This window comes from Rhea americana, unplaced genomic scaffold (assembly GCF_003343005.1).
Source record: "Rhea americana isolate MKP2758 unplaced genomic scaffold, rheAme1 scaffold_193, whole genome shotgun sequence".
NCBI classification, from domain to species: domain Eukaryota; kingdom Metazoa; phylum Chordata; class Aves; order Rheiformes; family Rheidae; genus Rhea; species Rhea americana.
The window spans coordinates 515,903-531,330 of NW_028186072.1; the positions used below are offsets into that span (position 1 = coordinate 515,903).

General features: G+C 43.9%; 2 protein-coding genes across 2 annotated transcripts; both read left to right on the plus strand.

Moving 5' to 3' along the window:
- The first annotated feature begins 633 nt into the window (after positions 1-633).
- On the plus strand, positions 634-8,018 carry SELENOT (selenoprotein T). The gene is made up of 5 exons (XM_085302829.1): positions 634-775; positions 1,933-2,059; positions 3,415-3,502; positions 5,367-5,518; positions 7,295-8,018. Exons 1-4 carry the CDS (start codon positions 702-704, stop codon positions 5,489-5,491), a joined length of 414 nt encoding a protein of 137 aa, XP_085158955.1. The 5' UTR covers positions 634-701; the 3' UTR covers positions 5,492-5,518; positions 7,295-8,018.
- Positions 8,019-13,806: 5,788 nt separating this feature from the next.
- LOC146597046 (glucose-dependent insulinotropic receptor-like) lies at positions 13,807-15,012 on the plus strand. The gene has a single exon (XM_085302831.1). The coding sequence runs from the start codon at positions 13,830-13,832 to the stop codon at positions 14,796-14,798; it is 969 nt and encodes a 322-aa protein (XP_085158957.1). The 5' UTR covers positions 13,807-13,829; the 3' UTR covers positions 14,799-15,012.
- The last annotated feature ends 416 nt before the right edge of the window (positions 15,013-15,428 follow it).

The following is a 15,428-nucleotide window of genomic DNA, read 5'->3' on the forward strand; positions in this document are numbered from 1 at the left end:
GGAAGCGGGTCCGCGGCCGCTGCCCCGAAACGCGCGGCCGCCGGGGCCGCGGCTGGGGCTGGGGCAGGCTCGGCGGGCCACGGGCGCTGGGCCGGCTTCTCCGTAGCTGTGGAGCCGCGTAGCTTGCAGAAAGTAGGAGCCAAAGTACAGCTCGGTAATAGTTAACTGCTCTGCTCTGCAGTTAGTCTGGTCGTCCTTAGAAAGAAATAACGAAACGTTACTTCCCTCTGGGCAGTCTGAGATGGTGTAATAAATTAAACTAGTGAGTGTGGTACAGTGAAACACTGAAAACAGTATTGTGTGAAAGTTTGGATTTTTTTTTTTTTTTGATGCGGAGCAAGATGATAGTTGTGTGAACTTCTTAACATATTTTTTTTTTCGTTTGGAAAACAATTCCTTGCTGAATGGACTTCATCAAAATGTTATCACTATGCTAGGACCTGGAAACAAATGCTGTGTAAAAACAGGGCCTAGGTAACTTTCAAGATTTTCAGCTTGCAAGATTTTTCAGTCACGAACAGTTTTTTTTTCTTTGACGGAAGAATTTTGGTTTCATTTTACATTAAACAGATGTGCAAATGGGGTGAGTACCTGTGTTGTCCGTTCTGCAGTGGCTTTGATGTGCAGCACTTCAGTCTCGGTGACAATGTGTGTCTTCATTTAGTGTTTCCTGAGGCTACAGACGGGTGTTTGAGGAGTACATGCGGGTTATCAGCCAGCGGTACCCAGACATCCGCATTGAAGGGGAGAACTACCTTCCTCAACCTATATATAGGTAAGCAAATGACTGCTGTCTTTTTCCTCTGATACRTAGGTTTGTTTTGGTGAGTTTTGAATGTGTATGTTTAGGTTTAAATAAAATTGAAAATGGAAATTTAAAACAGGAGTTTGTTTTTTTTTTGTTTTTCCCCTCCCCCCCCATCATAAACCAATGTTGTATGCAATCATCTTCTCTGTTCACAAATCTCCAGATGGTAGTATTTCAATGGAAACCTAATGCAGCTGTCTGATGAGGCCTGTTGTATTTCAGAGCAATCTGAAATAAATTACATAATTAACATTTTTTACAGTGAATTTTCACCTTTTATCGTGATGTGTCTGGGCATGAATTCATATTTGCTGCTCTTGTTTTTCAGGCTTATGTACTTAGAGAGAAATTCCTGTAATATGTTAAGGTTGCTAAGAGAGAAGAATCTATTTTTAATGTATAAATCAGAAGAAAGCCAGCCTCACTGGAGGGACCAGTGGGATTTCCTTAACCATAGTTTGGGAGGGAGAGGGGAACCACCTGCACAAAAGAAAACTGGAAAAAGGCAAAATTAAAATAGTGTTATTGTTACTATTATTTACGCGCTAGAAAGTGATGCCATAGTTACAGCAGTGGCTTCTGAACCACTTCCTGACCTAATTACTGTAATAATTGCAGTGGTAATAATACTGTGAGAGTAAATGCTGGGGATTGAACACCCTAGTGTTAGTTTACTCTCTGGCTAAATGCTTAACCCTTGCTGAGAACTCTAGGGTTTTGTGTAGTTGCTGGAAAAATATTTTTAGAGGAAGTAGTGAATTGAATGTCAATGAAATATACCTCTATAATTTGGAACAGCTTSTTTAAGAAACTAAGTGTATTATCTGGTTTGGACAAGTGTATAAATTGAAATGAAGTCTCAATTTGAGGTCTATCCAGAAAAAAGGATAAATCTGTATGCATGGTATGTAATGGCGTTCTTCTGACGATGTATGTTTTTTAGTGTGTTGATTTCTGGATTACAGATATTCTTACAACCAAATAAACTTGCATAGTTTTGTTTCCTACAAAACACTTGCCCGTACATTATCAAAATTATTCTAATTAGGTAAGTTATCGCTATATAATAGTGAAGTAGTAACTGAGGACCTTCTAAGTGACTTTCATGTTTTGTCTTTTTATAGGCACATAGCATCGTTCCTGTCTATCTTCAAACTAGTGTTAATAGGCTTAATAATTGTTGGCAAGGATCCATTTGCTTTCTTCGGCATGCAAGCTCCAAGCATCTGGCAGTGGGGCCAAGAAAATAAGGTAAACAGCTTTATTTTGGAAAAGTTCTAGGAGTACTTTACAGTTGTAACTGACTTTCCTTTCCTGCAATTTCAGAAGAGCCTTTAGACATTTATAACTGAATATACTTGACAGACCTAGATCTGATGTCTAGCTGCCCTCTTTCCAAGCTGATGATGCTGCAGAGGGACACCTAAGGTCAACATTACTGGTAAAGATGCAATGCTGGGTGCTAAGAAAAATGCAGTTAGTCAGTAGAATTTCAAGCTGACTCACAACTATTTTGCAGTTGTTGCTTTCGTGATACTTCTAATAGTTTAGATGTGCCATTTGATGGTGGTTCGAAAAATCATATTGACCATATTATGGATTTTGATCAGAACGTATTTGRGCATGAGAGACTTTCCGCCTTGTGGGATGAATATCGCTCTGCGTCAGTACTGTTGATGTTGACCCATTCATGTCATTGTACTCTGATTTATAATAACCTTATTCTGAATTTATTCTGCTAAGCAAAACCAATTTATAGGTGTATGAGCCTTTATACATTTTATTGATGTACAAATTCTCAAACTGAACTATTCAGTGCAGTGGGCCTGTATCACCAGTTTGAATGTATAGAAACTGTGATATGTAATAYATCCTATTTAATTAAATGGTCCAAATATAGTACTGAACTCAGCTGGCTGTGGTACATCTGACTGGAGTTCTGTGATGCTCTAAAGTAATGATTTCATATGCTAAATTCTTGGGTGTTGTAGCAGCCTATGTGAGTATGTACCTGTACAGGAAAAGCAAATTATGTATGTACTAGCCACAGAATGAGGCGTTGTTTTGCTGAAGATTCCCTAACTTCATCCTGAGACCTCAATTCAGAAACAAAGTTCTAGATGATTACTTTGAAGAAATGCTATGAGGATTGACAGTTTTTGTGAACAAATACAGTTTGACTCRCTCTCTGTTTGTGTCTGAGTCTGTGGTTCTTAGATCTGAAGCGTTACTGCAAAAACAAGAGGTAATACATAGGAATGGTTGTGTTTCTTTGTCGTCCTGCAAGTGCCACAGTAGCCATATGCTCCTTTTGCTTACTGGCTGTTCGGATGTGTTTGGACCTGTGGAGGAATGGAGGGTGAAAGTGCAGCTTAACTTACCAGAGTCAGAATTGTGACTTGAGGTGGTTTCAGAACCAGTTTGGTACCTATCTTGTGGGGAAAAAGAGTGAAAGGAAGGTGCCTACGTACTTCTAAGCTTGCTTCATGAATTGCAAAGGGAGAATTCAAAGGTACCTGTAAACCGTCAGAACTTACCAGGAGTAAATAAAATAAGATGTAGCTTACAAAGCCAAAGTGTCCAAGATTCTCACTGTTCTGTTCTAGGTTTATGCTTGTATGATGGTTTTCTTCTTGAGCAACATGATTGAGAACCAGTGTATGTCAACAGGTGCATTTGAAATAACTTTGAATGGTGAGTCTTAAACTTTTATTTATGGGARTCACTTTGTTGCATCTGCACATGGATCTGTGAGGGCTATTGGGCAGCTGTTGTGTTGGAAGAATGAGGATGGTGTTATGACATGTAGTATGTCTCAGAATGTGACTATAAGTGGTATTTGCTTTCTGTTTTGAAACTTCAGATGTTACAGATCGCAAATGGTGAAAATTGTGGATACTTTATAAAGCAGTTCATCTAGACTTCTGTTAKGCATAGAATCRYAGAATCAGTAAGGTYGGAAGGGACCTCTGGAGATCATCTAGTCCAACCTCCCTGCTCAGCAGGGTCACCTAGAGCGTGTTAGACAGGGTYGCATCCAGGCGGGCCTTRAAGATCTCCAGAGAAGGAGACTCCACWACMTCTCTGGGCAACCTGTTCCAGTGCTGTCACTCTCACAGGGAAGAAATTCCCCCTCACATCCAGGCAGAACTTCCTGTGCTTCAATTTCTGCTCATTGCTTCTTGTCGTGTCACACGGGGCAACTGAAAAGAGTTTGTCCCCRTCCCCTTGACACCCTCCCTTCAGGTACTTGTACACACTGATCAGATTCCCCCTCAGTCTTCACTTCCCCAGGCTGAAGAGGCCCAGCTCTCGCAGCCGTTCCTCGTAGGGCAGGTGCTCCAGCCCTCTGATCATCTTCGTAGCGCTACACTGGACTATCCAGTAGCYCCATGTATATTTTTTAAAATTGCTGTACAAAAAGCTTATATTTAAGTGAATGCTTGGTCATTTGGAATAATTTTTTTTCTTTGTATGTGGTAACTGTTAATGAAGAAATAACTAACTAGGGAAACTTACTCTCCAGTTCCTTACAAGCTTTTCCTATCATGTTTTCTAATATAATTAAGACTTGAGATCTTATTGAATCTATTGCTATTACCAGATTTTTAGTACTGATCAGCAGTACTGATTTTTTTTTTTAAGTTACAAATCTGTAACTTTAATTTAGATCTTTAAATAATTATAGACCTTCAAATAATTTCATTATTTTAAAGATGACTTAAGTACAGAATTTGTCAAGTTCTAGGTACAGGTACATAATCTAGCTCTGTGGCTTGTTTCTCAGTTTATAATTGTGCAGGATGAATTTCAATGTAATGGTTTCCTAAGTCAAGTCTTACACTCCACATTCTTTTTAAAGCCTGGCTGCGTTGTCCCAAAGTGGTTGAACTTGATGTGCTKGTAGTCCTGAGTCTCAGATTAGAATTGGTAGCAGAGCCTTCCCAGGGATGAACAATGACTTAATAAGGCTCTAGTTTAGCTTTTGGGTCAGTGAGGTTCTAGGTTGGTTATTTTTTWAAACAGATGATGGCAACTGTGTTTTTCACTGTGGGGTCAAGAAATGCAATAGCAGTGGGAAAGATTTGATGGAGTAGTACTTGGCAACATTAGAAATGAAAGTTGTACTTACCTGAAAATATTTACTGGCTGTGCTGTGCTTCATATCCTCCCCCCCCCCCCCCAAAAAAAAAAAGACTTTCGGTTACATTATGAGTGAAACCTTMAAAGCCAGATCTTGACATGCCTAAGTCTTTTTTGAGGCAGCCTTAGAAGTTGGCAAAAGTGAGCTGAAACCTGATTTTATTAGTAGGAATGGATATTTTGAGTCTGTAGATCCTTGTAGTATACTTCTAAAGGGAAGCGTTAGTGTCTCTTCTCTTASTTAGAATGTGTTTGAGCATATCCAGAGGCTTGAAGCAGTATTGGGCCAATACTTTTCAATATAAAATAGTACCAACTTGCTTAGCTTCCTAGATCTTTTATATTTAAGCTAGCCCTGTGTGTTTTCTTACTCTGACGTTATAATTGTGTTCTCCTCTGATGTGTTTTGTGGTAGATGTTCCAGTGTGGTCTAAGCTGGAGTCTGGCCACCTCCCTTCCATGCAGCAGCTTGTACAAATTCTTGATAATGAAATGAAGCTCAATGTGCATATGGAGTCAATGCCTCATCATCGATCATAGCCCCATCTATCAGCACTGAAACTTCTTGTAAGTCTTTTTCCAGTCACTGGCTACCTGTCCACTCGGATGTAAAGGACTATGTGTTGGAGAGTGAATTACGCTTTTTAAATTGATACTTGTTCTTTAAAATGCTTTATCAAAAAAAACAAACCCCACAGTTCTAGTGACTTCCAGTAAACCGACTTGTGTGATTTTAAAGTTACTGTTTTGGTGGGAGGTTTTGATTTGGGGGGGGTTGTTTTCTTTTTTTACCCGTTCAAAACTGGAGGCTGGTTTACCTCCAACCAGGGAAAAAATGTGTGTTACTGTTTGCAGAAGGCTTTAAGTAAAGATTTAATCAACTGTATTACGTAGAGATCAGAAAACATATTGCATTATATTCCTTAAAATATTCTGTGTGCAAAGGATTTCTCTATAATTTGCGCTATATCTGAGTTCCATGCCCCTAGGAATTAGAATGTGTTTTCCTGATTCCCAGTCTCTGTCTAACTATGTGCTGTGCTGTCTTAACCTTTTACAAGTATTCTGTGGGTAGTTAGGAGCAGAGTGAGGGGTCACACCTGTGTTTTGAGACTTTCAGTGCCAAAGTAGTGCTGTGTTCTTATGTCAGATGTGGCTTTTGAAGTATTTAGCTTACAACTCTTTGTAGGAACATGCATGTGCTAGAAGATGACTGGGCGCAAAATCTGACAATCTATCTTTAAAAAGCCACATGAGTGAAGTATTGTGTTGCTGTAGTGCAGCTTTTTCTCACAAGAACACTTTGAGAAATTGTGATTGTTTGGCATTGTCTAGCCAAGAAACAACCTCTCAAATGACAGACTGCGCTGCTTTTTTAGTCAGCTGACATCGTGCAACTTGCCTCATTGTGTAAGCTGATCATGCAGTATTCGATGACCTAACTCCATTAGACACCTGCACAGATTTCCCTGGGAGCTTTGTTTAATATAATTCAGCTTCTGCAATGTCAAGTATTTACATAAATAAGAACACTGCATTCTATACAATCAAAGAAATCTGAACTTCATCAAACAAYTTTATACAATTTCATCCCTTGCAGGAAACCACACTGTAACTGAGGTTTTCTCTTTACTGTTTCTTGACTTCAGAGCTCARGCTTCTTACCCCACTTGCCTACCCTGTCATTTTCTTCCTCCATTAATACTTATGCACATGCATTCAGAGCTGTTGCTGCCTTTAAGTACAAATGCAGAGGGCATGAGCAAACATTGATTTCTTTGATTCCTGCATACATGCAATTGTAGTCTAGTAAAAGTCATCTTAAGCATCAAATAAGTTGTTTCATAGAATTAGTTATTTCCTGTACTTTGCAGAGATGCTTACTGAAGCCTGGCATCCTGTATGTATTGATCTGGAGGATCTCAAGGAAGTGTTTTATGCAGCAAAATTGATTATGACTTACCATGTAATGGCATAATTTTTAAGTTTATAAAACATGCTAAAATTGTTATAATGGAGAATTTTCTTCAAAAGCTTACTGATTTTGTCTTWCTTACAGTATGTCTATATTTAAATTCACACTACTGTAATATTCTAAAGAATGATAGCCTCGTAGACAATCACCAGAAATAAAATGATTGTCTTTCTCTCTCGTTATGAGTTACAACCTCCCAAGAAACAGTGCCCGTAATTCAGTTTTTATTATCCAAAGCATACATAGCTTACCTCTCTTTGTAGTCTGCAGTAAATGCCTCTGCTTTCTGTTTTGGCRATGTTGTATACGGCTGACCAGTTCTGCATAGAAGTAGTTGCTGATTGTAATGCTTGTTTCTCCACTTTCAGGCAGTAAGTAGTGATTTCCAAGAGCAGCGTGGCTCAGACCAATGAAGGCCTGTACTGAAGACAGCGTGCTGTTAGTACAGACTGGATGCTTTTCTTGCAGTCACGTTGTGCCTCCTGAAAAAATCTTACTGCAAGACATCTTTCAGTGCTGGCATGTTTCCAGATACTGCACATTCATGGAGTGCAATAATACTGTATAGTTTTTTTAAGATTTCATTCGACCAGTTCATAGCTCAACAATGCAGGCATTACTAATTGTAACTTATTTTATATTCATGTTTCGCACAATGGCAGATTGAGTTGATACCTGATTTTTCCTTGGAAAAAGTTTGTTTAATCTGTTGTATTTTATATGAATTTATGTTCTTTTTGTAGTCCAAAATGGAGTTATAGGAGTGTCTGATATTGTCCTAAATTGTAAAATAATTGACAGCTATCATATCTCTAATGTGGTTATAGCAGGTTTGTATATTTTTCAAAATATATGGCAGAGTTGAACGATGCATTATATACTAAATTATATGAACAAAATTATATGCAGAGTAATTACATCACTTTGTGACATCAGTACAAGTTAAGACCAACCGCTTTTTAAATTGTGTTGGCCGGCTCAAGAGGTTTTTCGTTGACCAGTCTGAAGAGTTGAGAAGTTGGGCCTTTCTACTGTCCTAAATATAAACTAAGAAAATTAATTTAAATAAAGAGTTCTCATTTACTGTGTGAAGTACCTTGAGTCACTGATGATGATCAAATTCTTAGAACTGCAACTGAAAAATACATAAAAACCCTGCTTTCCAAAGTCACTAAATTTGTGCTTGTTGTCCTGTAAAAGCCCCTTAAAAAAAGCATTCGTTAGGATTGTTTTGCACAGCCCTTTGTTTCCCACCGGAATGCAAAGGTATTTCAAAAATCGAGGTAGTGCTTTTTTTTACCCAACTGTGGATGGGTAAAAAGGTGGATGTAAGCGTAGGTACCGAGAGGTCCCCCTCCCCGAGCCCTGTGTGGCCACAGTGGAGCGACTGGGTCTCCTGCGGCAGCGTTCAGCTCCCCTCTGCCCAGGGAGCGAGCGCAAGCCAGCCCCTCTGCCGCCCCGCGGCTCACGCCTGGCGYCTGAGGGCTGAACTGCTCTGAAGAGCCGTTGGAGGCACCTCTGTTCTGCTGGCCATGAAATGATGCTGCCCCAGAGCTGTTCCTTCAGCCGTCTACCCCCAGGGCTGCACAGTTAGGTTCTCTTGTTGCCGTTCTCCTTGGATTTGTACTGTATGTTTTGCTGTCTTGGTGTGGATGGGAGTTCCAGTAAATCCTATGGTAGTAGTGCCTGCTACTTGGCAGAGGTTGGGCAGAGGTTATTTATGACTCCAAAAGGGATTCAGTGTTAAGAATGTGTTTCTCCTGAGCACAAATTGCAACATTTAGCGGATAAGTGGAAATACAGCAGTTACTTACATAGGTCTTGAAATTCTTCGTTGTAGATGAAAGGTGGTTGTGCTGTATTCAGGATGAAGGATAGTTTGTGTGTGTGTATATATGAATTTTGTTTAATAGAATGATTGAGCTTGGAGGGGATCTATGGAGATTTTCTAGTCCAGACCCCCTGCTCAAAGCAGGGCCAGCTGGAGCAAGTAGCTTAGGGCACCACTGAGAACAGCCTGCCTCTGTCTTCACACCCCCCCATCAGGTATTTGTAGACACTAGTGAGATCCCCCTGGAGCCTTCTCTCCTCTAGGCCAAACAGTCCCAGCTCCCACAGCCTCTAATCGCATGAGAGACGCTCCAGTCCCTTCAGCACCTTGGTGGCCCTTTGCTGAACTCGCGCCAGCCGATCCGTATCTCTCTTGTACTGAGAACCCCAAAAGTGGCACACTATCTCAGGTGTRGCCTCACGAGGGCTGAGTGGAGGCAAAGGATCACCTCCCTTGACCTGCTGGCAATGCTGTGCCTCCTGCARCCCAGGATGCTGCTGGCCTTCTTGGCCAGGCAACTTGCTGTCCACTAGGACCCCCAGGCCTTTCTCTGCAAAGCTGCTCTCCAGCTGTTGGGCTCTCAGACTGCCCTGGTGCATGCGGTTACTCCTCCTCAAGGGCAGGACTTTGCACTTCCTTGCTGAACTTCATGAGGTTCCTCTCTGCTCGTCTCTGCCCTGAATGGCAGCATAACAGTCTGGTGTATCAGTCACTCCTGTTTTGTGTCATTGCAAACTTACTGGGGGTGCATTCGGTCCTGTCATGCAGATCGTTAATGAAGATGTTAAAACAGTATTAACCTTGGGGGATACCATACTGCCTACTCCTGATCACCTTCTTTTCCTTATTATATTTGGAAATGATTTCTGGGAGGATTTGCTCCATCACCTTGCCAGGTATTGAGGTGAGGCTGACTGGCCCCTGCTGTGTTCTTGTATTTGCCATATAGAACCTTGTCTTTTTTTTCTTGCATCTGCCAGAATTCAATTATGATTAGGGTTTAGGTGCTACTGGAGGAATCTAACCAGATTAAATTGAAGCCTCAAATTTTCCTGTGGGGGCTCTGAATTCCAGATTGGTTTCCTCAGTGCACTGTTACTCATAGGTATGTAGCCACCAGTCCTGTAGCCTGCCAGAACAGACACAAGTGAGAAGCGGACTTCCTTACTGTTTTATGTCCTGATTGCTCATGCTGCTGGTGGTGTCACACTGATCCTCCCAGCTGTGCTGCTGTGGTCAGGGCAGGGAGCTTGTTGGCCAGGTGGTTAAGTGGCACCAGCTGCTGCTGCCTGCATGTGGAGGCTCAGTCCAGTGGTGGGTGGGGAGAGGCAACTGGTTGATGCAGCTCTGGAGGTAAGAGCATGATGTTGGCACGTGGGAACCGGTACGCTCTTGAGGTGCCAGCTAGCTGCTGTTGGTGCCTTCAGCTGCTGGGTCCCTGGGTGAATGGTAGCAGTCATCATCTCCTATGTTGTCTTTGCTGTGTGTTCAGTGTGCCTCTGTGTAGTGCTGGGGCTGATGAAGGTACGGGATAAGGCTATAGGAGCAAGCTCGAAGGGACAGGGGTGAGGGCTTGCGTGTACCAGTTCAGCTGCTATTGCAGTGGGACTTCTAAAGGGAGGATATATGGGAATTCCCGTATTAAGGAATAGATGATGACTGTTAAGCAGTGCTGGGACTTGCACTACAGCGAAGAAGCTGCTGATAACTGGTGCTGGTTAGTTGTGTTGAGAACATCAGGTAGTTACAATAGGTCTGGGATTAGGCATGTTTTAAAAGCTAGACTAAAACTGGGACTGCATCCTTTTTAGGAAAGAATGTTTTTAGGACAATTGTCTTTGTGTTTCTTGAAAACTTATCCTGTATTTTTTAAGATGAAATTCTAGCTGAGTGAACTTCAATGCTTTGATCTATGGGGTAAGCTTTTGAAGATGGAGAATGTAATTACAGGTGTTGTTTTTAGCATGGGACTGATGCGGGATATGCTGCTTCATGCTGATGGGATTGCTATTGCTCTAGCTCAGCCTTCCTGGAAGAAAGTCATGTCTGGGGCTGAGTGTATTTCCCTCCATGGTGGGGATGCTCTGGTTTCATGCTGTAGCTGAGACATCGTAGCTGTGTGTCCTGCTCCCTAGCCCAAGTCTTCTGGCTCYTCTATGAGCTGGTTCAGCTGACAAAACTGGCAGAAAAGTCCCCACAGTGAGGCCACACAAGGCAGCTGAGTCCCCTGAAGTGGAAAGATCTCTTYTCCCGTCCCTATTTTTTGCCCCTGCTCTGAGCTATGTGATTTCACATCCCTTTTAAAACCAGTTAAAGTACTTGTTGGATCCTCTTATCAAAAGCCATCTTTGGGTGGGGTGGTGAGGGAGGAACACTTTTTCTGTTGGGGTAATGAATAAAACTGGAAGAGAGTCTGAAGAGCCATGATGATGAATCATCATCTAGCAGTGTCTAAAGGCAGCTGTCATGTTTGTAAGAATTGGTTTTTGACTCTCTCCAAGGCTTTAGAGACTGATTTAAATAACTTTAGGTAGCTTCATGGCTCTCACCACCCAGCTGAGAATAAAATGGATGCCAGTTGTTACAAAGCTGCTGCCAAACACAGCTATCGGGCAGAAAATGGCCTCAAATCCTCTTTGGGTCTACCATGAAATAGTCTCTTTGGATAATTGACACAATCTCTTCTGAAACAGATTAACCAAAATTTTCTAATGTGGACAGAGTTTTAGTTTCTCATTAATTATATACTTCAGACAAATTAGACAGAAAACAAATAAATGCACAGATGTGTTGCTAGGCTATGATTTTCCRTAAGCTGTTCACAGTATCACTCTGGCGACACTTACCAGTGATCTGTTTGCAGCCCAGTGCATTTCTTCTCTTTCTTCTGCTCCAGATTGGATAATGATATGTTGGAGTTAGATGTGTGAGATCTTTGCTGATGTTCATTAAACACACCAGAAGCACAGCTCTGCTTTTCTGTTAGGGGCAGCGTTTCAGTCGTGTGTAATTGTCCTGGGTTGTAGGATGCACAGAGCAGATCTATTTTTATGGGCTGGACCAAGCCTTGTGAATGCTATTTATAGTATACTTTCAAAGGGAAAAACTGAACAATGAAATGGAAAAAAAAATAATGTTGGCAGTCCTAAAGGCAGCAATCTCTGCCAGTTTTCTTGCAAACTAGTCGCAAAACAGCRGCTGACATGTGGTGCCAAGCTCTGGGTTTTAATTTTCCATTTCGTAAGTCGCCAAGGGCTGGATCTGTAAAGGCTCTAAGAGCAGGTTCACACTTCTGTGGCCATGAGAGAATGGGGACGTGTCCTGCCGTGGGCTTTGTGCCTGTGGGAAGGTCCTTTGCTCTGACTTTGGGCAAAGCACTGAAATCATCTGGGCGCCGAGGGGGACTGGCGCCATCGTGTGCCGATGCGCCGTTTTCTCTGGTCGTTTTGGTTCCTGATTTGGCCAAGTGGACAGTGGTCTGCACTGGAGTGGAGATTCAAACCTCATTTACTCTGTTGAACATGCACTTTCTGCCTTTCTCTAAGGTCCTGCACCTCACTTACACCATTGAGATGAGATCAAAGTAAAAGCAGGCTATTGAACATGAGTAATGTCTTTTAATATCATTTTCCTGGGGAAAAGCTATTTCCTCAGGACAGATGCAAGCGCGACAGCTGCCGCGTGCGACTGCCTAGCTACGATGGTACGGAACAAGCACCTTTAAAATGGTGTTTGCGATGCTATTAGCAGAGCCATCATGCCGCTCATTAGCACGAACTTGCAAGTAATATCTGTCTTTGATGAGTAGACTTAAATTCCAGATCTGTGATAAATGTGAACTTAATGAATATGGTATGTTTATCCTGGGCCTAATTTGACACAACTTGGATTTAGTTTTTTTTTGAACTTGTKTATAGGGCAACTTCCTATTAGTGTTGAGTTTACAGCTGTAAAGAATGAAACTTCATTTCACAGATCCGTGGCCAGGCAGAACATGGTGAGCTGCTGGTCAGGTGTGAGCTGATCCTCGGTAAAATACTGCTGAACTTCAGAAACTCTCAGCTGCAAACTATTTCTTAGAACATGCTTTTCTCTGGAAATGCCTTAACTGAAGCATGAATCTTGCCCTGTGCAATACTGGGCTGGTCTGCAGGTGTAGGGAGGACGAGATATGCACAGGAGGGATGGGTGGTGCCTTGTTGGAGCCACGTGTCCCAGGTGTCCCTGTGCTGTGGACAGTCGCGGAGCCCCTGGGATGGGCTTCTGCCTCCCAAATCGCCAGAGCATGATATGAAGCGGTTAATAGGGACAGCGGCCCCAGGGTCGGTCCTGGCTGGAGAGGGTCTCCTGCCTGAAGATGATGCAGCCAGGGCTGGAGCTGGGTCTCGTGACCGTGGGCTGTTTTGGAAAGCCAACGCTTCCCCAGTGAAGAGAGATCCCCAGCCCCAAAACCCCTCTCCACAGGAGAGGTGGTGCTTCAAGGAAACCCTGGTTTTAGGTTTCTGCATCTAGTGCATGGCCCTGAGCTCGGCTGGTGGGAATGTGGACCTATCGCTTGTGTGACTGCAGACACYTGCTGGCAGCTGCAGCTTCCCATTGCTTTGTTTGGTGAGGCTATTCCTTATCTCTCCACGTCAAAGACGCGCTTGGGAACTGGTGGACCCAGCTGCTGCTGACCTGCACTGCTCCCGCCCTCGTGAGTACATTYGGCTTTAGCTCGTGCTGAACGCGGCAGAGGACTGTCTCTCCTGCATCTCTCAGTGCATCTGTGCAGGTATAGGGAAAAATCAGATGGGAAGAAAGGAGACTRGAAGTCCTGGAAAAACCACTGGAGACTCATAGTAGCTGAGAAGGTCCCAGAGGTCCCCTGGGATGGAAGAAGTGCCTCTTAAAGGATGGACTTAAGCGTTCCTGGTCTCGGTGTGCAGCTGAAGGGTCTGAGGGCATTTCTGTCCTGCTCTTCTGTCTTGGCTACGTGTCTACTCATGGCAGGGTTTCTCTGTAGTGGGCAATCTGTTTTCATGGGCATCTCTTGGAGCTGATACATTTTCCAGCCCTCTTTGCTGAGGAAAATGGTCAACCTCTTGTATGCAGTGCTGCACTCCCTCCTGAGCTGTCTCATCCCCCCAGCCAACCTGCTGGTTATTGTGGCTGTGTACAGGCTGATGAGGAAGCAACTGGGCACAGGCTACATCTACATCCTCAACCTGGCCACTGCTGACCTCCTGGTGGGAGTCATGTGCATTGCCGAGGCACTGGATGACATCCTTGATGGGGACTTCGACAGCAGCAAGTCCTTCTGTCTACTGCGCATTGCCATGATCATGACACCCTGCATTGGCTCCATCCTGACCTTGCTCTTGATCTCCCTGGACAGGTACCTGGCAGTAAGGCTGCCGCTCTCCTATCCCACCCTCCTAAAGAAGACACCTGTGATCCTTTCCCTCATTGTCCTCTGGGTGGTCTCTTTCCTTTTTGGACACTTGCCTTTGATTTTGCCCTCCCTCCAGCAAAGCAACTACACAGGTTACTGCGGGCTGCTGTATGCAGCCAGGAGCGAGTACCTGTACGCGCTCTGTTTTGGTGTCTTTGCTCCGGCGCTGCTGGCGCTGGTGTGCCTGCACGTCTCTGTGGGCAGCATTGCCTACATGCAGCACACACGGCTCCGGCGTGCCCGCGCCCAGGCTGGACCCCTCCACATGCACCTCCGACACTTCAAGGCGCTGCGGACTGTGCTTATCGTCCTCATCTGCTTCAGCCTTTCCTGGGGCCCCTACCTGGTGGGGGGTGCTGTGCAGGCCACCTGCAGCTCCTGTAACCTGGCTGGCCCACTCAAGGACAGCTTATTCCTCCTGGGCGAGACAAACTCCCTGATTAATCCCCTTATCTATGCCCTGTACAGCAAAGACATTAGGAACCACCTCGCCAAGCTGCTCAAGTGCAGGAAGGCAGGCTTGGTGAAGCCTTTGGCATCGATGCAGGTGAATGTCCGCACTRTTGGGAGCTGTGCTGGGGACAGGCCTGAGGCACCCTATTTGTGAAGAGTYTGTCTCGCACCTCTGCTCATGTGGTTCCCAAGGCTGTCAAGCCACTGGCCCCACCACAGGAGGGAAACCCAGAGGGAACCAGGTACAGGTGGAAAGTAGAGMCTTCCCACGCATTGATTTTAATATGAAATATTGCCAAGATGCTGTGGTTCCAGCATGCCATCTGGTATCCACATTAACAGCTTTCTGTCCCCAGCATGTACCTGAATGTAGCTGAGATAGTAACTTCTCATTGTCTTTGACAAACTGGGGGCTTTTGTCCTTCTCTCTGCACGGGAAAACTGCTATGTTTCTTWCTTGTAGCAGTTTGAGCTGCCATCCAGCTCTGCACTGGGGATGTCTGATCATCTCTGTGGAGCTAGTCCTCAACAGAAACGCTAGCTGTACACAGAGTAAGCCTTTGCAGGCAAGTGACACTGACCTCATGGGTAGCACTTTCCCTGTTTGCCCATCGCAGGGCATGACTTATCTCYGCTTTGTTTGCTTTTACCTTTGGTGTCAACTGCATGGGCTGAAACAACTGTTCAGCCTGGGCTGTATCTGCTGGGAGGTGGAAGGGAGGCTGCTTGGGAGCAATGCACCTACACTGAACGTGGACGTATTCTGCCCTGAGTGAAGCCCCAG